The sequence below is a fragment of the Mus caroli genome, chromosome 7 (assembly GCF_900094665.2).
Source record: "Mus caroli chromosome 7, CAROLI_EIJ_v1.1, whole genome shotgun sequence".
NCBI classification, from domain to species: domain Eukaryota; kingdom Metazoa; phylum Chordata; class Mammalia; order Rodentia; family Muridae; genus Mus; species Mus caroli.
In genome coordinates this window covers 104046778-104070516 of record NC_034576.1, presented here as the reverse complement: position 1 = coordinate 104070516, position 23739 = coordinate 104046778, and the positions used below count along the sequence as shown (strand labels likewise).

Sequence of the window (23739 nt, the reverse complement as noted above, 5' to 3'; positions counted from 1 at the left end):
AGGCCAGCCTGGTCTACAAAGTGAGTTCCAGGACAGTCAGGGCTACACAGAGAAACCCTGTCTCAAAAACCAAAAAAAAAAAAAAAAAAAAAAAAGGCTCCATGACTCCCAAGCCCACCCCACACTGCTTGTTGGAGGCATAGAGCCAAGCATGTTAGAATGAGGGGGTTCTGGGCCAACTCAATAGTAGTCCCTAGAGAGAGGTTTGTCCCAGATAGCACAAAGTCCAGTGAAGTAGGCTGGATTCAGTGCTCAGCACTGAGGGGTCCTGCCCCCGTAGTCCAAGCCAGCTGGGTGGTCTCTTGCACCTCCCTTAGACACCTGGGTTCTCTCCAGCCCAGCACACCCCACCCACCCATGGCCCAAGGCCCAGAGCCCCAGCCGCTGAGCCCCACCCTCTGCCTTAGGATGTGGCCTCAAGAGACCCGGCCTGAGCCATAACCGACGCATTCACCCTAGCGACCCCCTCCTCACCCATCCCAAGAATAGGAGCCAAATGGGATCCAACCCAGGTCTATGATGGAACTCCACCCAGACTGAGCAAACAGACGACAAGGCTTCACACACACACATGGCAACACCCTCCTCCACAGCAACACAGACCCACTACACATACACAAACCCCAAAGCCTCAGCATCACCAACATGAGGAAAGAGAACCTAGGCAGCTCCAAGGTTCTTCCTAGAGCAGATAGCTCCACTAGGAACCCACATTTAAGTCAGAACAGAGCACACAATAGTCACAGAGATACAGACACAAAAGGCCACTCACACGAAGCACTGACCCATAAGCCAAACTTGTCCCAAGTATCATGCTGCTTGCTGCCCCAGGGACCACCAAGAACTTTAGTCACAGCTTGGGAGTGGCCTACAAATCCAGGTTCTCAGTTGATTCAGGTTCCTGATGACACCCCTATAAAACTCTCCAAAAGACCAGACCCTGCCAGCAGGGACCTCCAGCTACAGAGGACAGAGCCACCGGTCACTCACCTGTACTCTGATTATTTCGTAGAAACTCCATCTGCAGAGTCTGTCCTGCCTGCTCAGCAAGAGCCAGGGGTGTGGGAGCTGCTGGGTCCCCTGAGAAGCAGCTGACCCCAGCCCCACAGCCCAGGAGTGCCTGGGTCTCAGCCAGGTCAGTGGTAGTAACTGCAGCACACAGGGCCTAGAGGAGAGGGGGGTGATCAATCTAAGAAAGAGTGGGAGGTAGAGGGGTAGAGATGGGAGGAGGGGATGGAGGAGGGAAGGGGAAGGAGTCACTCAAACCTGCATGAACCATCCTCAGACTGAAAGAGAGCAGGGCTTAAAGAAGCCAGAAGAGAAGAAAAGGCAGGCAAAGAAGAGGGGAGGGCAAGCCAGGGAGGCTGGGCAGAGGCTACCCAGCTGAGGCTGGGGTCCTAGCCGCAGGCCCTCACCCTGTGGGTCCTGGGACACAGCTGCTGGTCAGGGCACAAGGAGCCCCTGGAGGATCTCAGGCTCCCTCTGCCTTGTAGCAGGGGCAGAGGGAGGGGCTGAGGGGTTGTAGCTAATTCCTCCCACATTTGAATTCCTCACTGCTGGCCCAGCCCTCCCGACCAATGGGAGCCACCACCCTTCTGGCTTTTAGGCCAGACTGGGCTGGGCTGAACTGGGGGCTGGACGCCTGGGTCCTGGGGAGGTGGAGGCCTGGTTTCTACACAACTCTGGGGCTAGACTCAGCCTGCCTGGATAGGGCAGCTTGGAGGAAGAGCTGAGGGCCGCTGCCCACAGGTTAGAAATGTTACCCTGCTGCCTCTGAGCAATCGGTCTGAGCCAGATCAGGGTCTAAGACTTGGCTCCCAATCTTCTGGGGCCTGGGGCCCATATGGGGCCTCATCTAGAATGGGGTGTGGATGGGGTGGGTCAGAGCGGTCCAGCTGTTTTTCATGAGCCTGACAGGAAATAGCATCCCCACCAAGTTCACTCCTTTGGCAGGATTCTGAAAGAACAGGACAGGGTGCGGGAGACAGAAGAATCAGGAGGAGGCAGCCAGATGCTGAAGACATGGCACTGGACCAAGAACTAAGCCTGACTCCTCCCTACATTGTTCCAGCTTTCCTTAGGCAGGCCCTACTGCCCTGTGGGCCTCAATCTCCCCACACGTGCACAGCCCTCTAAGCGGATGGAAGACATGGGTTGAGAGGGAGGAATGGGGCTACAGGAAGAAAGGGATGGTTTTAAGGAATAATGCAGGGACAAGAAGGCTCAAGAATCCCAGAGGCTCTGTGTGCTGACCTTGTCCAGCTCCTCTTGGTTGCCAAAGAGCGGGTGGTAGCGGCGGTACTTGCCCTCTCTGTACTTGGCCTCCAGGTGATACCGCCGGGCACCAGGGCTGCTGCTGGGCTCCAGGGCCTCACTAGGAGGCACATTGGCAGCCCAGAAGTGGTTCCCAGGGCCATTGCCCAGATGTAAGAAGAGCTGTGGGTACGGGCAAGAGGTGAGAGGGGCAGCTGACGATAAAAACTTCTGAGACAGACAGACAGACAGACAGACCACACACCCATTTTCCCCAAGGGGAGGTCAGGAGCAGCTGGGTCTGCTGGTGGCCACCGTACTCTTGTTCAAAGCCTGGGCTCTGAGCCCAGATTGTCTCCGAAAGTCTGATAGGTGAATGTTTGAGGCCTGGTCTCTGGGGCCCTCTCTGTTGTCTCACCCAGCCCCACATCTGGAACTCTGCATTCCTGAGGCTGTCCCAGCGAGGAGTGGTGTCTAACCTTTTAGCCAATAGGCTAGGCAGGCAGAGAGATTTGGGGTCTATCTGTTCCTAACATTCCTCTCTGGATGAGAGAGGGGTGGCAGTTTCTAGAAGATGGGGGATGGGCAGCATTAAGGGTAAGCTCACTTTTCCCGGCTGATGATCAGGCTATCACAGGCACTTCCTGGGCTTCCCACCCACTCACTTAGAGTGCTGGAGTCTCAGCAGAGGACAAAGCAGAGACCTTCCCTGCCACTAGGCACCCAACCAGAGTCGGCTTTGTTTTGCTTTGTTTTGTTTTCCTCCCTGGACCTCAGCCTCAAGGTTCTCAACTGTATCCTGGGTATTCTAATCCTATCTCAGGATTATTCTAAAAGACAATTCATTAACAAAAGCAGTGTTCCCAGCAGTGCTATACTGAACACAGTGTGGACACACGAACTGGATATGCTATGAAGTTCCCAACTTAGCAGCTAAGCTCTGAGTGCCAGGTCCCTTGGTCCGGCCTCCTGCTGCAGGTTTCCCATAACAACAATCACACACAGGTACCGGAGAAGTTTAAAGCATAGGTATAAACAGATGTACATATGTGTGCCTCAAGCCATGCATTATATACGCTGTGCACATGAATTCAGGTGCAGTGAGAGCTCAGAGGCTCTGAGTGGTGTGCACAGTGGCGAACTCCCAGCCCAGCTAGGATATGGGGTGGGAAGGAGCAGGCTGAGTGGTCAATATGCAGGGACTAGGTAACCTCAGGCCCATTACAGCCCAACCCAGGGCTTCAGTCTCCACATCAGGACAACAGCTGAACTATATCAGGGGTCAGCAATTCTCTAAAAGGTCAAATAATAAATAGTTTAGGTTTTATGGAACACATACAATCTGTCAAACCTCTTTTTTTTTACAACCCTTTAAAACTGTAAAAACATTCTCAGTACGCCAGCCAGTTTGCTGACATTGCTAAAAAACAGGCTTTTCCAAAATCCGCACCCACTAGATTATCACAGAGCTCCCTCAGCTCCAAAGTTCTGAGGCCAGTGAGGTGGGGGTGGAGGGGAGCAGCTGAGAGAGGCAACCTCAGACATGGACGATCCAAAGGGCACCCCCACCCCAGGCATGGACGAACCGAAGGGTACCCCCACCCCAGGCATGGACAAACCACAGGTCACTCCCACCTGGATGAGTGCTTCTGTCCACACCTTCCTGTCCATCTTCAAACTCCGCACCTTGGACACTCCTGCACCCAGGCCGCGGTGCTCCCCTGAGGTGAGGCAGATACAGTTACTCTGGTATAGCCCTCCTTGTGAGCACTGGCTCATCCCTCCTGCTCCTCAGGCAGGCCTGGAGCTATCCTGCATCTCCACTTTGGCATGGTCCAGAACCTGTTCACATTGCTCACTACACTCCAGCCACAACAGACCCTCCAGACCATCTTCCCTACCAAGAGACAGCTTTGACGTGCCAATCCCTGCTCCATCCACATCAGCTGTTCCAGTGTAGATATAAATACCTTATCTCTGCCCTGTCATCTTCAACTTCCTGCCTCAACCTCCCTGCCTCCATGGCCATGCCTTCCTGTCATTCAGGTCTCAGCTGACATGTCACCTCCTCAGAGAAAATGTCCCAAACAAACAGCACTTTCCCTTCCCACCTCTCATCATTCCATTTTGATAGGCTCCTGTGTTTTTGTTTTTGCTGTTCCTGTTGCAATGCAACTGAATAAGAATAGGATCCTGACCACCTAAACCTGGCTTTAGGTTTCATCCTCAGAGCCCAGAACAAGCATTTAATAAAGGTCACTGGAATGAAAGGAAAGGCTAAGGTTGGAGACAGAGGATGAAGCTTGCTCAGTCACAGGTCCCAGGAGGGACCCCATGACAAGAGAAGGGAGCTAGAAACACAAGGAACACCCACCACTGCCTGACTGAAGCCCTGGCCCTGCATTCATGCACCCATCTTCCACAGAGAACCGCAGTCGTCCTGTGTTAGCTCTGCAAGTTAACACTTTCCTTATCTGGTAGCTGGTGAAGCTGCCACTTGTCTGCGCACACCTCGTGGCCCCAAGGCCTGCCATCTGCCTTAGAGTCCCACAGGCCTAGGGGTTCTTCTCCAAGCTCAGTGACTCACTCAGATCTGTCCTTTCTCCTGAATTCCCACATCAAATTCCACCTCTCCCCTGCAGCCGTGCAAAACCACCACCTGTGCACTGTCAGCTCTCAGATAATCGAATGCCCAGCCTGCAGTCAGCAGATGGCACATGCTGGGCCCTTAGTGCTTGAGTCAATAGATGACTGCACCTTGGGCCCCATGGTTTTCCATTCCCATGCTCCTCAGCCATGTTATCATGGAGGCTTTCATATGTGACTTTCAGACCACCCTGGAAGGCTCAGTGCTTCCCCTCCCCTTCCTGGATGGGGGTCTCCAATCCCAGCTTCTGCCCATAAACCAGAATCTGGCCCACAGCGCTGAGTATGTCCCTGGGTCCCTTGTCTTATATCCCCTCTGGACAAAACACTGGCTCCTCTCTCAGCATGAAGAGCCCTGGTGGGCCTGGCCTCCTGCATGGTTCTGATGTGACAGGGACATCAGATTCCAACAGCCTGGGCTCTGATCTAAGCTCACTTACTTGCCAGATAGCCCTGAATAAAATGCATTTTCCCTCTTTGTGTGTCCCCATCCCTGTGGAGAGAGTATAACCATGAATTGAGGACTTAAGGTTCTCCCAAGAGAACAGCCAATAATGCTGGCACACCGTTAGATATAAGGGCTGCAGGATCTGCCCAGCAGACTGCCTGCTGCCCAACGGCCAACCTGCTGCACACATACCCACCTGCACAGCGCTTGCAGATGACAATGCAGAGGTTGATGGAGGCCCAGTCAGGCTGGGCGGCCCCACAGTCGGCACAGAACCTGTTGGGGGCTGCGGCCCAGATGCGCTCAGCCACCTCTGAGGTAGATAGGGCCTCTGCGATGGCGCCCTGCATGGCCTCCAGCCACTGTTCCTTCTCTAACTCTGAATCAGCCGAGAAGCTAGGGACACATAAGTAGGAGAACCGGTGGGGAAGGGTTTGGAGGGATTTGAGGGTCGGGAGGAGGTGTCATCCTAAGACTGTTGGGAAACAACAAAGACCAACAAAGGGAGCAAGAAAACTAGAGAGAAAACAGACTGGCAGAGGAGACGACGAGAGACAGGCAGGGACATGCCTGAGAGGCAGAGCAGGCACAGGGCACCCTTAGGACAGTGGGGCACCAGTCAAGGGTATATACAGACAGAAGAGAGAGAGTATAAAGATATGTGCCATCTCCACCCTCAACCTCCTTACTCCATCCCAGAAAGAAGTCCATTAGCGAGCGCCCCATGTAGCAGCACATGCCTTTAACAGCACTCAGAGGCAGAGGCAGAAAGACTCTTCAAGTGGGAAGCTCCATCTAGACAGCAAATGCAGAATTGTCTTCCTTCCTACAAAACTCCCCTGGCTCTTTGTCTGTTGCTGTCACCACCAACTGCAAGTCACATGGGAGTGTCCAAGAGAAGAGGTAACGGCCATGAGTAAGAGAGGGGCTGAAGATGGCCTCCACCAGGACAGCCAGGAGAGGAACTCGAAAGCTACCAGGGCCTCAGATAAGCAACAAGCACGCGCACCCTGCTGCAGTAAGCCCGTGGGCCCAAGCGGTGGAGGCCCTTTCTGCTGAACCTCTATCAGCCTCCTTCAAGTTGGTGACAATGACAGTAATCAGGAAGCACAGTGGCTTCTGCAGCTGACAGAAAGGGAAACCCCAAAGTGGCTGGCTGCAGCTTTTGTGGTCACTAAGGACTATGGCAAAGAACTATAGCGCCAATGTCATAGGATATTTCGAATGGGAGGATGAACAAACACCCACTTAGCTCTTGAGATCAAAGGTCACTACCCTGATATAAGTATGGATAGAGTAGAGGCCCTGAGACTGGCAACCAGAGTACTGAGACAGAGACCGGAGGGCCTGAATGGTGACAGACACAGAGAGGAAACAGACAAGGCAGAGTGCAAAGGAGGTAAACTGTGGCAAGCCACATGAGGCAGAGAAGGGCCATGGGGAGATGTTCAAGGGACAACAGGCCCACGTGCTTTGAGCACAAGCAAGTTCTGCTGGAGAACCCACAAAGAGAACAGAGCTGGCCAGAACAGACGGAGAGGGATGAAGACGTCTGGCAGACTAAGGCAGGTGGGTGAGCAATGGAAGGGAGAGAAAAAAAAATACCAAGAAGATTGATTGCCCATGAGCTGAAGGTGGAGCAGGGGCTCACCTGAAGATGCGGTAGGGGGTAGTGAGGTCAAAGCTGCGCCGATCCACTTCCTTGACATTGCCCACATTCATGTCGATGAGGGTGATACCAATGCCCAGATGGAATTCCTGATGGGTGGGTGGGAAGGGAGGAAGGCAAGGCTGACAACAGGGCTTCAGGTGCAGGACAAGGGTTAGGGAAAGTCGTCCCTAGGGAGTGGAAAGAGCCTAGGAAGGAGGAAGGGCAGGAATCTGAGCCAGGACAGCAGTCTGGACTAGAGCAACCGGGATGACAGTAGGGGAGGCACAGGAGTGAGTGAAATAGGACAGGAGGGTGCTGTTCAGGGACAGGATGGAGATGAGGCACAGGCAGGCAGGAGGGAAGAGGGGAGATGCTGTCCCAGTGCAGAAAAGGCTGGAAGGGAAAGTACTGGGCTTAGATCCTAGGCAGGACCAGGGAGAGACCAGGTGGACAGGAGCAGGGCAGGTAAGGGGACAGGGATGAGTACGGGACAGGGAGACCTCAGTGGCCTGGTAGAGCCCTTCATACCTCCATATTCTTATAGAGCTGTACTTTGTCCCCAGTCACAGCCACGTAAAGCTTATTCTTGAAGCCTCGTAGCTCCAGGCTGCCAGCACGGTCAGGCTGCTCGGAGCCTCGGACTCCCAACACAGAAGCACTAGAGAGCCGAAAACGGGCTCGATGCTCAACTACTGCCTGCTGCAGGGCCTGCATCCACTCGTTCCGCTCCACTGCAAAAGGGTGAAGGTAACACATGAACTCAGCCCCTGGCGCCCCCTGGCTCTAGGGGGCTCAGAAGTCACCTCTGCTAGGAATCCTACTGGTGTGGTCTGTCCCATCGCTAGACTTCTCTGTCTTGGACAACCTAGGCTACAATGCCACAACGCTTACAATGCCACCTAGTGTGGCCTACACTGGGCAAGTCACCCCAACTGTTGGAAACTGTATCCCTTGTGCACACTGATGTGTGCCTCTGTGGCACTGTGGAGAATCTGGAAAGGAGCACTGGCTATGGTCAATGGTCACTATCTCCTTCCTTCTCCTCCCAGACCCACACAGGGACGATGCCTCCTTGGGACACCGTTCCCTTCCTACTCTTCACAACGTGGTCCAACTTCCAGGCCCTTCTCCCCTACTCTCTTTCTCTCTCTCTCTCTCTCTCTCTCTCTCTCTCTCTCTCTCTCTCTCTCACACACACACACACACACACACACACTTATACACACTTACACACTCACACATACTTTCACACACATACACTTACACACACTCATACACTCACACACTTAAACACATTCATACTCACACACTCACATACACTTACACACTCATACACTCACTCATATACTCACACTCATACACACACACACACACACATATTCATACTCGCACACATACATTTACATACTCATACACTCACACACTCATACACTCATACTTATACACTCATACACACTTACACATACATACATTTACACACACATTCACATACACTCACACACTCACACACACTTACACAATTCATACTCACACACTCACATACACTTACACACACATACACTCACACTCATATACTCATTCATACACTCACACTTACACACTCATACACACACAAACATATACACTCCTGAACTCCCACCATCACTCTCTGCCCGGAAGGCGAAGGTCCGATTGTTTGTGATCACTTCAAACTTCTGGTCTCCAATAGGAGCTACTCGGCAGATGCAGGCCACAGGAACAAAGCGCTTAGAGTAGGCATCCTGGGGAGAGAAGAACTGCATTTCAGAGTGGGCACCCTAGAGCCTCTTGCCAGCTCGCTGAAATGATGACTGCAGGCCTGTCTTCTGCAGGTGGACTTTGTGCTGGCTCTGATCACTACCTTCACCAGCCCACAGACCAGGATCCCCACTGAAGATCAGTTAGGGACTCTGCCTAAAGCAATGTTGGGGTTCAGCCTAGGCCTGGGTAGGAGCAAGGGTCAAGTGAGGGACTGATGGAGCCCTCACCTTGTTACTGTCAAAGTATCGCAGGTAATCAGCATCCAGTCTCACCCATCGCTTCTGATAGATATAAGACCTAAACAGGCAGAGGCAGGGCTCAGCAAAGACTGGGAACGAGGTGGGAGAGGTCCCACCATCATACCCAGTCCCCCTTTCCTATCACAGTTAAGATCATCCAGTGGTTACCAATGGTTACAGTGTGTGGGGAGGGAAAATTGATCAAACAATCTTGGACCCTTTGATTTTTGGATCCATGACACCAGTATCCTGGAGTATGGCTTGTCCCCCTGCAGACATTAGAAGGACCTGGCAGACTTCACTCACCCCTGTGGTGGGTTCTTGTCCAGCCAGCCAGCCTTGATGACAGGTGTGATGGGGGTGGGACCCCCAGGCAACTCATCCATGGGGTGCAGTGGGAGATCAGGGATCAGGCTGCGTAAGGGTGGATTCAGGCCACTTGTTGGCCACCCACCACTAGAACAAGAGAAGGGAAGGCAGGCAGGGAGGGAAGCTGAGGGTTTGCTCAGGCTGGGACTGGGGTAGAGTGGTGGGCTAGGTTGGGCTTTAGGCAGCTGAATGGGGTAATACTCACTTGGGGATACCCTCATAGGCATGGTCATCTTCATCTTCCGCATCATCCCCAGACAGCTCCTCCCCCTCGCTCAGCAGACTAGCCACACGAACGGCCCGTGGGACTCGGCTTGGCAGGGGCTCCTCCTGCCCGCCCCCCACAAGGATCACCCAGTGTCACATTTCTCCCTCAAATCCCAGACCACACCCCCAGCCGCCACACCCACCCCTCTACTCCACACCCACAACTCAGCACTTTTACTTCTGTTTGTGCACCCCTCCCCCAGCAGCTGAGACCACACAGGGACCAGGGTGACAGGGTCAGGAGAACTGTTGGCAAACATGGATCTAGGGCAAGGAGAAAGATAGAAAGGCAGGAAAGCAGAGAAAGACTCAGAGCTAGAGCGACACATTCAAGAGAGAAGGTGACCTGGGGACAGAGAAAGTGAAGCCACTCCAAGACTCACACAGCAACAGACTACATACACTCAAGCCCGGAATAGAAGCCATAGACCAGAGAGCTGCAGACCCCAGGGTGACTCCTATAAGGGCAGACAGTAAAGCAGGCTTAGCACCCACTCTGCTAGGGGAGGAGATCCTGGGGTCTCTAAGGCCAATGAGCAGCCCTCCCTCCACAGCACAGGCAACCAATGCAACCCCAAGCATTTGCCCTGCCTACCTTGGTCATCACGCTGGCTGGGGCCCCTGGCCCCTCCTCCGGGACATCATCATAGTCAGAGTCGTCTGGTAAAAGAGAGGGGGTGGCTCAGAAGCTAGGAGCTTGACCTCCTCTAAGGGGCTAGGGCTTGGCTTCACAAAGGCCACTCCCCAGGCTAGAATAAACTCCCCACTGCATACATGCGCGCGTGCACGAGCACACACACACACACACACACACACCCAGGCTCGAGTTTGAAAAGAAAGGCACAGGAGACAGGAAGTACTATTTATATTGAAGGAAAGGAAGGGCCAAGGCTGACCAAGCAGCAGCCTGGGAGTCGGGGTGGGGGCTGTCCAAACGAGGCACACAAGGTAACGAGAATCAAGATGGAGTGGTGGGCCCCAAGGGTTACTCAGCCCAAGAACTTCAATACCTCAAGGATTGGCCACGCTCACACTTGGCAAGCAGGAGACAGAGGAGAGAGAAAGGACGTGCTCTTTGAGAAGGCTTATGACACCCAGGGGACTGCTGGCCACCAGGAGAGAGGAAGTAAGCCCCGTGACCTGCTCTCCATGGCTGATCTCAGGAGACCACCCAGAGCCCAGTTCCCCAGTAGCACTCACCAAACTCAGGGAGCAGGCGAGGAGGCTTGGGAGGGATCACAGGAGGACAGGGAGGAGGAGATGGAGGCTGCAGGGGCCCCTGGGGAAAGGCAGGCAGGAGGGTGGACGGAGTCTCTGCAGGCTCTGGTTGGGACCGGGGTGACACTGATGGCAGTAGTAACTCCTCCTTAGCAAGAAGGCTGAGAACAGAACCAGAGCTGGGTGTCAGTAGGCACCAGCCAGGGTTCTGACCCACTGAGGCCCTGCTCACTAGGCAAGCATTATCCCAACCCAGACACCAGCCTGCCTCACACAGCCCTCACCATTCTCAGGCCAGCACCTCTTGGGCCCATATGTATGTGCTGGTCGCCCAGTCTTAGTGCTTCTGCTTCTAGCAATGCACCCATGGAACCTCCATGCTGACACAGAGAAAAGATCCGAATGGAGCAAGAGGGAGGTAAGTCTTGACATATACCATGGAGGATACAGGGCATTTGCTGGCAGACAGGATGGGATTGAAACAGGCACCAAAGCCAGCGCTGAAGTCACAAACCAGAACCCCAGAAACTGGTTCCTAAAGCCCAGATTATAGTCTCTGGGACAAGGACCTCTCCTCTTTTTTCTGTCCATATTCAGAAATGGTGACTTCATTCCCCCAAGCTCTCTTTACACACACCCACACACACCTTTATTCATCTATGATGTCAGTCTTCCGGGGCTGCTTCAGGTACCTACCCAGCTCTTCCCAACTCCCACCCCACCCCCATAGTTTTCCTACTGTCCTACTCTGGTGATGAAAGTCTCCTAAAGGGCTTTGTTAGCCAGGACACAGGTTTGAGCCCCACCTTGGTATCTTCACTTCTGTGTGCCCTGGACTAAATAAATGCCTAGCCTCTCCAGGCCTGGGTCTCCTCTTCTGTAGAGTAGGATCTGCTTTCACGGACAGAAAAAGAGTAGGTCACATACCAACACACAGGATCCTCAGCACCCAGCAGTTAGAATGGCGGCTGAGTCCTGGTGGCCTGGCCCCACCAGCTATCTCTGTCCACATCTGCCAAGGGCTAAGGAGGGGCATCAGAGTGAGCAGCTTCCTCCTCTTTGGTCACTTTCGGGTTGGTCTGTTCCCCAGTGTTCCCAGCAGTGGGTAGTAGCATGTGACTGCCAGAAACGCAAGGAGGCCTGGGAGGATATGACTGGGTCACTCTTGAATCTACCAGTTCCCCTCTCCCTGTTCCTTGTAGAAGCATCCCTGTCTCTACACCACATCTCTCCAGCTAAACCTTTCTGTTTCCCTAAACCCTGCTGCTCTCCCCTGTATGTGAAAGGTCTTCCAAATAATACTCTTCCAAGTACGTCTCTCCTGCCCAGGCTCCATCAGCATCTAAGCTAACAGAGCTGAGAGCTCTACTACCTCGTGCTTCTTAGAATGTGTCTGTTTCCAAATAGCTTGTACTGCGGCCATGCAGACAGGGAGGGAACTTCCCTGCGGAGTCGCGACCTGCACAAGGTGCTACAGCAGCCTGCATGACAACTGCAGGAGAAACCGCCAGCAAACTCTGTAGTGACCAGCAACTGAGAACACACACACTTGCAGGGCCACTAGAAGGCTCACTGGTCCTTTGGAATAGAAGTTACTAAGCTAGGCTGGCTCCCAGGGGGTCACCTGCTTACTCTGACCCTCAGCCTCTCACCTCTGAGCTGTCACCCAAGTTGTCAAAAGGAATGGCTGCTAGACAGCTGTGTGGATGGTGACAGCTGGGATGGTTGTCATGACCCATCTCTACCCTGGGAGAAAGCTGCTCTCTATACCCTGCCTACCTTCTCTGGGAACTGATTCTAAGGGGCGGTGGTACAGAGAGTATAACAATCTTTTGTGAGCACAACACCAGGCTGTCTCCCTGAGCCTCTTTGCAGGGGGGAAAGAAAGCATTTGACTCTCGATCCCCACTGCCAAGTGTTGAGCTTGGCTGAATGGGCAACAAGAGCATGCTAGACAGATGGATGGTGGTCAGACTCACAACAAGCTGAGCATCCTGGTTGCCAGAGAAACAATTGAATGATTCAATGGCGACCAAGCACCTGAATGCAGACTTGCCCAACAGCCTGCCTGGTCCCAGATACCCGATGTCCTTAGCCTTCCGGATGAGTACATCAATCCACCACACTGTTGCTTTCGGGAGACCAGGAAGAAGGGGCTGCAGAGGCGGCCATGCTCGGGAGTCAGCTGAGAGCAGACCGTGGCCTATGGGGAAGTGTGGATTCCCACTCTCCAGGTCAAACAACTGGGCCTGGCTTCCTACTGTCAGTCTCCTCCTCAATGTCCTGAGGGGTGGAGCCTGGCAACTGGGTGCCACTTGTTCCTTGTCCTCAGGGGTCAGGCAAGCGCCAATCCTCCTCACCATGTCTACCTCCACCATGGTCCTGACAGTCCACAGACTGCCCTGAGGCTTGTTAGCTGTGGGTGCCCTCTGTGTCATCTGCCCGAGGAGGGAAGACAACAGAGCCTCTCATAAATAACCCTTGTGGCAAGAAGCCTCTATGACAGCCAGACCGCCTAGCACATGGCATAGGGTATTGCTGAGTCAGGGCCAGGAAAGGAGAAGTGAGGTCAGAAAGGCACAGCCTATGGGAAATCCCCACGGGAAAGGGTAGTATCCCCTACCGAGAACTGAGCCCAAGGGAACACCCCAGGAGGGGGAACAGCCCCTGGGTATCTGCCCTTAATAAACAATCCCAGCTCTGAATACTGGCGAATCATCCCTGTGCTCACCCTGTTCCGTCTCCTTTGATTTCTACCCGCTCCCAACCTGGGGAGCACCCCCAGTACTTCAAAATGTAGCCCCATGGGCCATGGAGAGGCAAAGAAAGCCTCTCCTCCTGCTTACCTCCAGCTCTGCTGCTGTCTTTCAGGCCCTTCTCTAGCCAACAGACATGTGGGTCATCTATTCTAATTATTATGACCGGGCACCAGGGACAGGGGGTGACCCACCTTAGCCTAGACCCTTACTTAGCCCAAGAAGTCTGACCTTACAGATGAGAAGAAATCCCCCAGGACCTTGTACCCAGGGCTGGGAGACATATGAGGACCCCAGGTCTAAATGGGTAATATTAGAGTGACCCTGTCACTAACGGTGTGTACCAGAAACTTAAAGTTCGGCCAGTGACCATTACAGGGTAACGGGTGCAAACAGCTTGTCCAGACAAAGTGACATGTGGCTGCTCCAGTTTGGAGGCAAGCAGATCTGGGTTTGAGCCCCAGAGCTCAGTCAGCACCCCTGAGCCTGTTTGCCTTCTGACTAACCGGCAGGTTCACTCACACTGCTCTCACGTGTGATTGCACGGTTTCTTACCTGGGCTATAGCCAAGGGCACCACAGCCTCAGAGGCAAGGCCTCAAGCGGCATTACCGCCTTCTCCTTCTCCAAATGCCTGGGCTCCCTCTCAGTACTTCTGTCTGTATCCACCTCCAGCCAGAGAAGCCGAGGCTCACTTCGAGGGTAGGAAGACTGCAGAGAGGGGCAGCCTACATGTGAAGCTGACTCTGGACTGACTCCCCACCCCCTATCCAGTCACTTTGGAGCACTCTACAAAAAGCTAATCTGAAGCCAGGTGTGGTGGCGCACACCTTTAATCCCAACACTTGGGAGGCAGAGGCAGGCGGATCTCTGTGAGTTTGAGGCCATCCTGATCTACAGTATGAGTTCCAGGACAGCCAGATAGACAGAGAAACCCTGTCTGGAAAAACCAAACCAGGGGTGGGGGGTATAGGGGACTTTCGGGATAGCATTTGAAATATAAATGAAGAAAATATGTAATAATAATAAAAAAATAAATGTAAAAAAAGAAAGAAAGAAAGAAAGAAAGAAAGAAAGAAAGAAAGGAAGAAAGACAGACCAAACCAACCAACCAAAAAGCTAATCTGCAGTCCATAAATATTTTGCATGTTTGTACATGTCTGTGTATAGGTATGTGCACATGAGTGCAAAGGCCAGAGGATCCCCTGGAGCTGGCGTTCCAGGTGGTTGTGAACTACCCAGCCTGGGTACTGAGAACCGAATTCAGGTGCTCTACAGGAGCAGTATGAATTCTTTTTTTTTTTTTTTTTTTTTTTTTTTTTGGTTTTTTGGTTTTTTTGAGACAAGGTTTCTCTGTATAGCCCTGGCTGTCCTGAAACTCACTTTGTAGACCAGGCTAGCCTCGAACTCAGAAATCCTCCTGCCTCTGCCTCCCAAGTGCTGGGTGTGCACCACCACATCTGGCAGCAGTATGAATTCTTAACTTCTGGGCCATCTCTACAGTACCAAGCTGCAGTCTAGAAGCATATCCTTCAAAGCCTTTGCATAAAGCATTCCTTTCATCTCGGACACCTGTACCTGTCTGGCCAAGTTTGTGCTCTTCCTTAAGACATATATCCCACATCCTCCACCTCTGCTGTGGCCTTCCCCCCATGCCTCAGGCTTCTTAGGGGCTTCCTTGGGGCTCCCCCACCCTCCATACTACTTCTCTATCTTTAAGATTTATGTGGGCCAGGAGTGGTGGCGCACGCCTTTAATCCCAGCACTCGGGAGGCAGAGGCAGGAGGATTTCTGAGTTTGAGGCCAGCCTGGTCTACAAAGTGAGTTCCAAGACAGCCAGAGCTATACAGAGAAACCCTATCTTGAAAAACCAAAAAAAAAAAAAAAAAAAAGATTTATTTATGTAAGCGTATGCGTAAGTATGTATGTAAGTGTACCACCTGCATGCAGGTGCCCACAGATGTCAGAAGAGGTATCAGACCCCCTGGAACTGAAGTTACAAGTGGTTGTGAGCCACTATGTAGGCTCTAGGAATTGAACCCAGGTCCTCTGGAAGAGCAGCCAGTGCTCCTAACAACTGAGCCACCTCTCCAGACTACCTCCGTATTTCTTACCATTCTGCATGCTACATCCTTAAATGTTTGGTTTGCTGCAATGACCTCAGAGGACAAAGGACCCAGACTACATTTTACCCCAGGGTCAGAACCTTTCCCCTAAAACATTTCACGGACCTTGGAGGGATCCAGGCCAATCCCTCTAGGCTCTCACCAGCACAGCTGCAAGAAGAGGTCTGGCCCAGTGATCTGGGGACTGTGGCCTTTCCTGATGCCCCTTCCAGTGGTAAACTTTCCCAGCTGCCCTCCCAGCTGCCCACTTCCTCCTCAACAGCTGGATCCTGCACTCCTTGCTTCCTCCAAGTCACTTCTGTCCTTCCTCCTCCACCACAGGCTGCTGCTGCACACCCTGGCTCTGTCCTACTCCCTTCTGCCCAGGTCACTGTGCGCAAAGCTCTTGTCAGGCCTCCTTTGCAGGAATGGAGGTCTGCAGCCTGCATGTCACTTAACACAAAGGGGCTGCTGCCAGTATGCTCTGTGCAGCCACCCTACCAGCATCCTGCTCTAGAAAGCTTGCAGCCAATCCACCCTTTAACAGCAACCACTTAAGAGTTCAGCATACAACCAAGGCCCTACAGCCCTGGGCACTTCTTCCTGGGTCAGGGGCTCCTCTTCCTAAGCACTACTGTGAGCCAGGCTTCTGCTGGAAACTTTTCAGAAAATGACCCCAAACCATCAATTCCTTTTTGCTTAAAACTCACTTCTCCCTCCAGGAAATCCACCCAGACGTGGATTTTACCCTCCTTTAGTTAACACAGCCTGCTGGGCACCCCATACCACTCCACAGTCTGAGCCCCCCAGATCAGTCCTGCCGTGGTGGGCAAGAGGCAGCTAGTATCTGCTCTGTGCACCTCCTGGGTCTGACACTACTGTCTCCATGAGGACAAGAACAGGTCAGCCCTTGGTGAGCTTTCGGACCGTTCCAGGACCCCTCCCCCACCACTTCTGGTGACCAGTCCAAAGTAGAGGCCATAATGTGTCCCCAGTGACCCAAGGGGTACTGGGTTCATTAGGGATTCCCGGTAACTGAAATGGGGGGAGGGCAACCTCACACTCGACATGCACCCACCCTGGCCACCAGAGGAGGAACCATACAAATGAAATGCCAACCCTCTTCAGGGAGGTCCCTCTCACCTTGGGCTGAGGATAAGGGGTTTAGACACACAGCAATCTTAAACTTGACAGTGCCACAAGCTAACCTAAATCTCCCCCAAGGGAATTGCTTGATGGCGCAGGGAACTGGGAATGAATGCCAGAAGGGAACAGGTAAGCGCACAAGAGGTCCAAGGAGCAGAGACACTCCTACACGCGTGGGCGCACACACACACACACACCAGTCAGTGGGGCAGAATCTGACAAAGGACCAGAAAACAGGTATTAAGATTAGTGGATTAGAAGAGGTTGATGTGGATAAACAGAGAGAAGGAAGGAGAAGGGGGCAGTGTTAGAAAAGAGCAGACAACAAAGCAAAGCAAAACAAAACCACAGGAGAAGCTGAGAAAGGGTCCTGGAACTGTCTGAGCAAACCAAGGGAAATCACAGCACCCTGGAAAAGCAGCTCAGAAAGTGACAAAGAGAGACTCTCTTCTTCCCAGCCCTCCCACCTGCCCAACCCCGTAGCCAGAGCTGCTCCTCACTCACCCTCAGAGGCCTGCTGAATCCTGTCCTGGGCCTAAGAACTCCAAAGGCTCCAGCCAGGTAGACCAGTGTGTGCCAAGGTGTCCTGTGTCTGCCCCTAGAAGCCTGTGTGGGCTCTGGCTGCTCTTGTGGCCAGAACCCCTATTGTCGTCTGTGTCTGAATCCTGTTCCCTTGTATATGTGAGCCCCAGGTATGTCTATGCACACCTATGGGTAGTGTCTCTGAATGTGTGTAAATGTGTAGGTATCTGAATATAATCATAAATATGTCAGGGAGGGGAGGGAGGGAGAGAGAGAGATTGTGTGAATGTGTGTGTGAGTGTGTGTGTATATGTGTGTATCCAGCTCTGGTCTTTGCTTCCTGCTCTCCGCCTCTCTTACCCCTTCCCCGCCCCACTTCTGCCTAGGCCAACACACTTCCTGAAAACACTGTGAGAGAGAGAGAAAGAGAAACGTCACCCATAATCCCCTGGGACAGATACTTCCTCCCCGCCCCTCAGGCCACGCCAGCACCGTGCAAACTAAAATGGGGCAATTAGCTCCGTCAGCTGGTCCCCTGAGGCCTCACAGGGTATGTATCCAGGAAGCCCTGATTCTAGCTAGCCCTTATGGTGCATTTCCCGTCCCAACCTGCTGAAGGAGGCCCAAAGAAGCTGCAAAATAGGCTCCCTGAAGGGAAGAGTTTCTGCCCCAGCAACAGGTGATCAGGCTTCAGAAAGACCAAGGATTGGCTGAGCGGCAAGGCATTCTGGGGCAGAGAAGAGAAACCTTGCAAGGTGTGACTCTAGCCAGTGTCTGGCCACTCTGGGCAAATACTTCCTTTTCCTCAAATACCTGTAGGTATCCAAGTACCAGAGGAGGAAGCTGAGACCCACAGAGAGTTGGAGGGGGCTGTGTGGAGTGATTCTAGGACCCTTGGTCAGAAATGTTTCCTCTGTGATCCAAAGAAGCAAGTCCTGAGGATTTTGTCTCTGACACCTGAAGCCGAGTGAACAGGGTCAGGAGGCAGGATCTGGTTTCCCCTCTTGAGTGGAGTGGCTTTGGGCAAGTTTCCCCTCAGCCTGTTCATGGCCATGGGCTGAAATAACAATGTGACAGATGTAGAGGTGAAGTGGGGTCTTCAGGCTGCGTGCCAGCCTGCTTCTAAAAGCCCCCAATCTGACCAGGCGGGAAGGAGGGAACCCCATCTTTCCTTGTTTTCTGGTTTGCTTACAGCTTTTCTGTGGCCTAGAATCCTATCAGCTTCTTGCTTCCCACCATCTCCGCTGAAGGCACTCCCACCCCATAGGTGGGATGACACGAATTAAGGAGTTGGATGATGAGCTCGGGGTCCCTTAGCTCAATGCCCAGGGTGAGCTGCTCACATCATCTGCAGACGGCCAAGCTCAGCACCCCAGTGTGAGAGCTCCTGGCATCAGGGGCCTTTCGTCTCCATGACATGTATATAAAGGGCTATTAGGTACTGCTCGCCAGGTGTTGGGGATCCAATCGTAAAGGAAACTGATGAAGATCCCACAGCCCTAGGAGAGCTGACATTCTAACGGCTCTTGGCAGCATATGCACACACATATGTGCACAATGACTCACACTTTGACAGTACACAAACAATAAATGTGCCAATTCATTTACCCAAACAGCATCTGCACACTATTAACAACACAGCCTAGCACTGCAATCCCCATAGCAGCAATAAGTCACAGGCCCATGTATATGTCTGCTCAGCCCGAATGAGCCACACAGACAGGCCTGTCACCACTGAAATTGTACAGATCCCTGTATCTACTGGGATCCAGCATGGCCACCTGCAGAACCAGCACAAATATGCAAATACACAGACATGCTACCACCCAGACAGCTGGCCATATGTGCATATGTATACCTATACATGTGTACAGACATGTGGACAATCAAAACACCCACTCACATAAAATAAAAATTAAAACAACAACAACTAGGGGCTGGAAAGATGGCTCAGCGGTTAAGAGCACTGACTGCTCTTCCAGTGGTCCTGAGTTCAATTCCCAGAAACCACATGGTGGCTCACAACCATCTCTGCAATGTGATCTGACACCTTCTTCTGGTGTGTCTAAAGACAGTGACAGTGTACTCATATACATTAACTAAATACTATTAAAAGAAAAAAAAAAAAGCTAAAGCCCTGTATATCCACAAGCTGAAGACTGCAGATGACTCTTTTTTTTTTTTTTTTTTTTTTTTTGGTTTTTCGAGACAGGGTTTCTCTGTGTAGCCCTGGCTGTCCTGGCACTCACTTTGTAGACCAGGNCTTTGTAGACCAGGCTGGCCTCGAACTCAGAAATCCGCCTGCCTCTGCCTCCTGAGTGCTGGGATTAAAGGCGTGCGCCACCACGCCCGGCTTGCAGATGACTCTTGATGTGTCATCCCCAAGAAAAAGATGTCAGGCCTGGCACCATTTTGCCCTAAGGTGATCAAAGATGCACCCTATGCCTCCACGTCCACTGAGTCAACAAACTGCAGATCCAAATGTATGCGGCAAACCCACATGTGTCGTGAATACATGGAGAGCTTTTCCTTGTCCCTGTTCCCTAACAATCTAGTATGGTAGTTATCTACAGAGCGTTTACAGCGCATCTGGCATTGTAAGTAACGTCCAGATGATCTGTAGTGCAAGCGAAGGGGCTGGAAACACAGAGCAGTGGTAGAGAACTTGCCTAGCATAGGCATAGCCCTGAGTTTGATCCTAAAGCACAGAAAAACAAACAAACAAACAAAAACCAAAGGAAAAAAAACATGAAGAATGCACAGAGATTTCTTGCAAGTATTACACCATTTTATAGTCCTCCCAACCCCATGACTAGTGAAGAACCAGATGTCTTAGGGGCCTTGACTCCCCATATCCTGGCCAAGTACCTGCATTCAGACTGTGAGAGTGGAGCCTTGTATCCTGGGACTCAGGGCTTCGGATAAGATTTTTATTTACCCTAAGAGTTTCCTGAATAAGTACAAGTGTCAGGAGACCCACAGAGGACCCAGATAAGCTAGAGAGGGCATCAGGTCCTGAGGGCAGAGGCCAGAGGGCATCTGGTCCTGGGGGACAGAGGGCAGAGGGCAGAGGGCAGAAGACAGATGGTGGAAACCCCATTCTTGTTTTCTTTTCCTGATTTGCTTATAGACCTTGGTCTATAGTCTAAAATCTTATCTCAGCTGAATTCTTCCCATTGTCTTCTTCTAAAGGCCTCTCCCTTCCTAAAACATCGCTGGAGGGTTACCCTGGTGAAGTGGAAACTTAATGGTTTCTTTGGAAAGTCAGTTGTGTCAGATGGTGTTTTGCTGGGGCAAACACGTGAAAGAGTGTTTTTCCTGAGGCAGACACAGGTAAAAAGACGTTCTGTTAAAGCAAGAACGTGAAACGGTGTATGATGAAGGAATTCTTCAATAACCACACACGTGCATTCATCCACCTTACATCGCATTGTTGGACTCTGTTTGTCATGATTCCATAGAGAGACACACACCAAAAAATGAGGTTCCTGCGGCTTCTTGCCACTTCCACAGACTCAGGACAATTGACAGAGTGATGTCAGCAGATTCAGACTCCCGTGAAGTTTTGCTAAGACAGACTCACACGCTGAGACAAGACACACGCTGAGATAAGACCCGTGGAAGATGCATGACTTTTGTGGGGAATATAAAAAGGACCCAATGGACAAAGACAGGGGCTTCTTGATCTCTGCTTCACTGAGAAAGGCACAGCCAAGAATTTCTCCTGGCCGGGCAATGGTGGCGCACGCCTTTAATCCCAGCACTTTGGAGGCAGAGGCAGGCGGATTTCTGAGTTCAAGGCCAGCCTGGTCTACAGAGTGAGTTCCAGGACAGCCAGGGCTACATAGAGAAACCCTGTCTCGAAAAAAAACAAAAAACAAAAAACAACAACAAAAAAAAACAATTAAATTAAATTAAAAAAAAAAAAAAAGAATTTCCCCTGGTGTCTCTGATGGTCCTGGTTCCTCCTGCTGACTCATGCCAATTCAGCTGAGACCTGGCTATCACTGCTAGGTCCTGCCACCGCTACCAATTTGTGTTTACTAGCCTGACATTACCAACTAGACTGCTAGTATACTCGTAAAATGTTCAGGAGTCAATCGAGCTGCCACTGATGATCTCTGTGACCTGAACTACTGGTATCCTAACAACACAGATGAGATTTGCTCCAAAAAGACTTTCTAAACAGGTCCACTGCTCCCATATATTAATAATCTTTCTTTTCTATTAACTCTGGTGGATGGTGGGCTTGAAAGGAGGTTAAAACATTTAAAATTAAGGTAAAAAAAAATCAAAACCTACACCCTGGGTTAGGAGCAGGAAGGCGAAAAGGGATGTGGGATGGTAAATCCAGGGTATCCTGAATTCCAGCAACTCTGAATCTGTGCGCTCTCTCTCTCTCTCTCTCTCTCTCTCTCTCTCTCTCTCTCTCTCTCTCTCTCCTCTGCACGCAGGAGAATGGCCACTAGAGGGTACAATAGCACTAAGAACCATGAATCTATACTGTGGTAACAGGGTCCCGAGGATCTAGGGAAAAAAAACATCTTGTGCTTTCTTCCATCAATTACATCTTATAATTTCAGACCTGGCTTGGGCTAGAAGATCCCCTGACTCAATGCTCCCCCCTCGATGGACAAAACCTCACAGGCTTTCTCCGCAAGAGTGCTCCCTGCCCCCACCTCCCATCACTCCCACACGCCTGCATGGATCCAGCTAGTCCTTCCCTCCATGCCCCAAGCCTCAGATTCCCAGCCTGAAATCAGAACACAATCCCCACCTTCCACAGAAGGCTTGCTGCAGACATCAATGAAATTCACCAACACTGTCCAGCAGTGACAAGGACAAGAGACCTCTGACAGCACATCCCTTCAAAACTCCAACGGAGCCTGCCTTTAAATGCTTCTCTGGCTGGCACCAGAGCAAACAGCCGAGAGCGGGGAGGAATGAGTAGTGGAGTGTCCATAGAAAGTGGGAAAAGCTCGGGGAAGCTAGAAGGAGACTAGCTGGAGAGAGGAGAAGGAATTCTGAAGAGGACCGAGAGTAAGCAGGTTAAGCAGGCTGCCGCTCAGACAGGTCCTGCGATTTGGGTCCCCCCTATTGCTGGGATAGACACTCGGGACCATGGTGGCTCCCCTGCTCTTTCTACACATATCAAGGTATCCTTAAGTCCTGGCTATCCTCCTGTCTGCCCCTTACCCAACTCTGCCCTGGCCTGGCCCTGCTCTCTTCTCTCTAAACCTGTGATCCCACCAGCAGTCAGGGTCATTCCTCCAACCCTGGTTCCTCTACATTCTAGGTCCTTCCACCCACCAGCCGTGATGTCACTCACCTGGCCTGTGGGTAGGGGGGTCCGGTTCGAGGAGGGACAGGAGGAACGCTGGGTTCTACCAAGTGTCTCTTGGCAGGCAGTGGGGGCAGCACAGGATCTAGGGCGGCTGTGGATGGCGGAGTGAAGCAGGCAGGTGGTAGGCAGCTCCTGCGGGGTGGGATAGGTGGAGCAGCAGGCAGACCCTCATCCTCTCCAGCTGTGGGAGGCGGCTCAGATGGAGTGACGGGCACAGGCGGTGAACGGAAGATGTGTCGCTTCATCGGCACGGGCCGTGGGGCAGGGCGAGGCAGAGGGACCGGGGGTGCATGGGCGCGGTGAAGACCAGCCAGGATGCGGCGGCGGTGGCCGGGGAGGTGCATGCCCATGTCCAGCAGGCCAGCATCGCTGAGGCCTTGGCACTCGGTGGCCCACACCAGTCCATGCTGCTCAAAGAGTGCCGTGTACTGCTCCAGGTGAAGTGCGCGCAGCCACTCAGCTACAGACAGTGCAGCATCGTGACCTTCTGCCATGGCTTCTGGCAGCAGAGGCCCAGGGCTAGGCTCAGACCTGGAACAGAAGGTCACAGGTGAGAGGCGCAGCAATCCACGGAACATGGCCAGCAGTGTCCCTCTGTGAGCTTCCACACTATGCTGGTTCGAATCCTGAATGTCATGATTTCAAAGGCAGAATTCCAACAGAACAAAATCTAAAGCCTAAATCCCAGAGACTACAATCCTGAAAGACAAAAGCCTTGAAAGCTGAAAACTGAAATACCCAGACCTGCTCATGCCATGAATTCAAAGTCTATTCACTCGCTGTTAGTGGCTTTCATGTTTTGACACTGGATTTTGCTATGTGCCTCTTTGGCTCTGGTCTTGAACTAGCCCTAAACTTACTACGTAGCCCAGGCTAGCCTGAACTTACATCAGTCCTCCTCCCTCAGGTTCCTGAGCACTGAGATGATAGGTGTGTGCCACAATGCCCAACTCCAGTTCTATTCTTTTTTTTTTTTTTTTTTTTTTTTTTTTTTTTT

General features: G+C 52.1%; 1 protein-coding gene across 6 annotated transcripts in view; it reads right to left on the bottom strand.

Moving 5' to 3' along the window:
- The window catches only part of Arap1 (ArfGAP with RhoGAP domain, ankyrin repeat and PH domain 1), a 65023-nt gene that overhangs the window by 16322 nt on the left and 24962 nt on the right, over positions 1-23739 (bottom strand). For 2 of the 6 annotated variants that reach the window (XM_021168919.2, XM_021168915.2), the window contains exons 3-15: positions 22728-23273; positions 10853-11031; positions 10248-10312; positions 9591-9715; positions 9323-9472; positions 9005-9074; positions 8638-8758; positions 7527-7729; positions 6999-7105; positions 5544-5743; positions 3889-3974; positions 2254-2436; positions 991-1165 (exon numbers count right to left, since the gene is read on the bottom strand). In XM_021168919.2, the coding sequence (XP_021024578.1) occupies positions 991-1165; positions 2254-2436; positions 3889-3974; positions 5544-5743; positions 6999-7105; positions 7527-7729; positions 8638-8758; positions 9005-9074; positions 9323-9472; positions 9591-9715; positions 10248-10312; positions 10853-11031; positions 22728-23236 (2173 nt within the window). In that variant the 5' untranslated portion in view covers positions 23237-23273. Of the gene's footprint in view, positions 1-990; positions 1166-1415; positions 1597-2253; positions 2437-3888; positions 3975-5543; positions 5744-6998; positions 7106-7526; positions 7730-8637; positions 8759-9004; positions 9075-9322; positions 9473-9590; positions 9716-10054; positions 10216-10247; positions 10313-10852; positions 11032-17380; positions 17804-22727; positions 23274-23739 lie in introns of those variants that run through there. The other 4 variants (XM_029480092.1, XM_021168918.1, XM_021168916.2 and 1 more) reach the window with 4 other exon arrangements.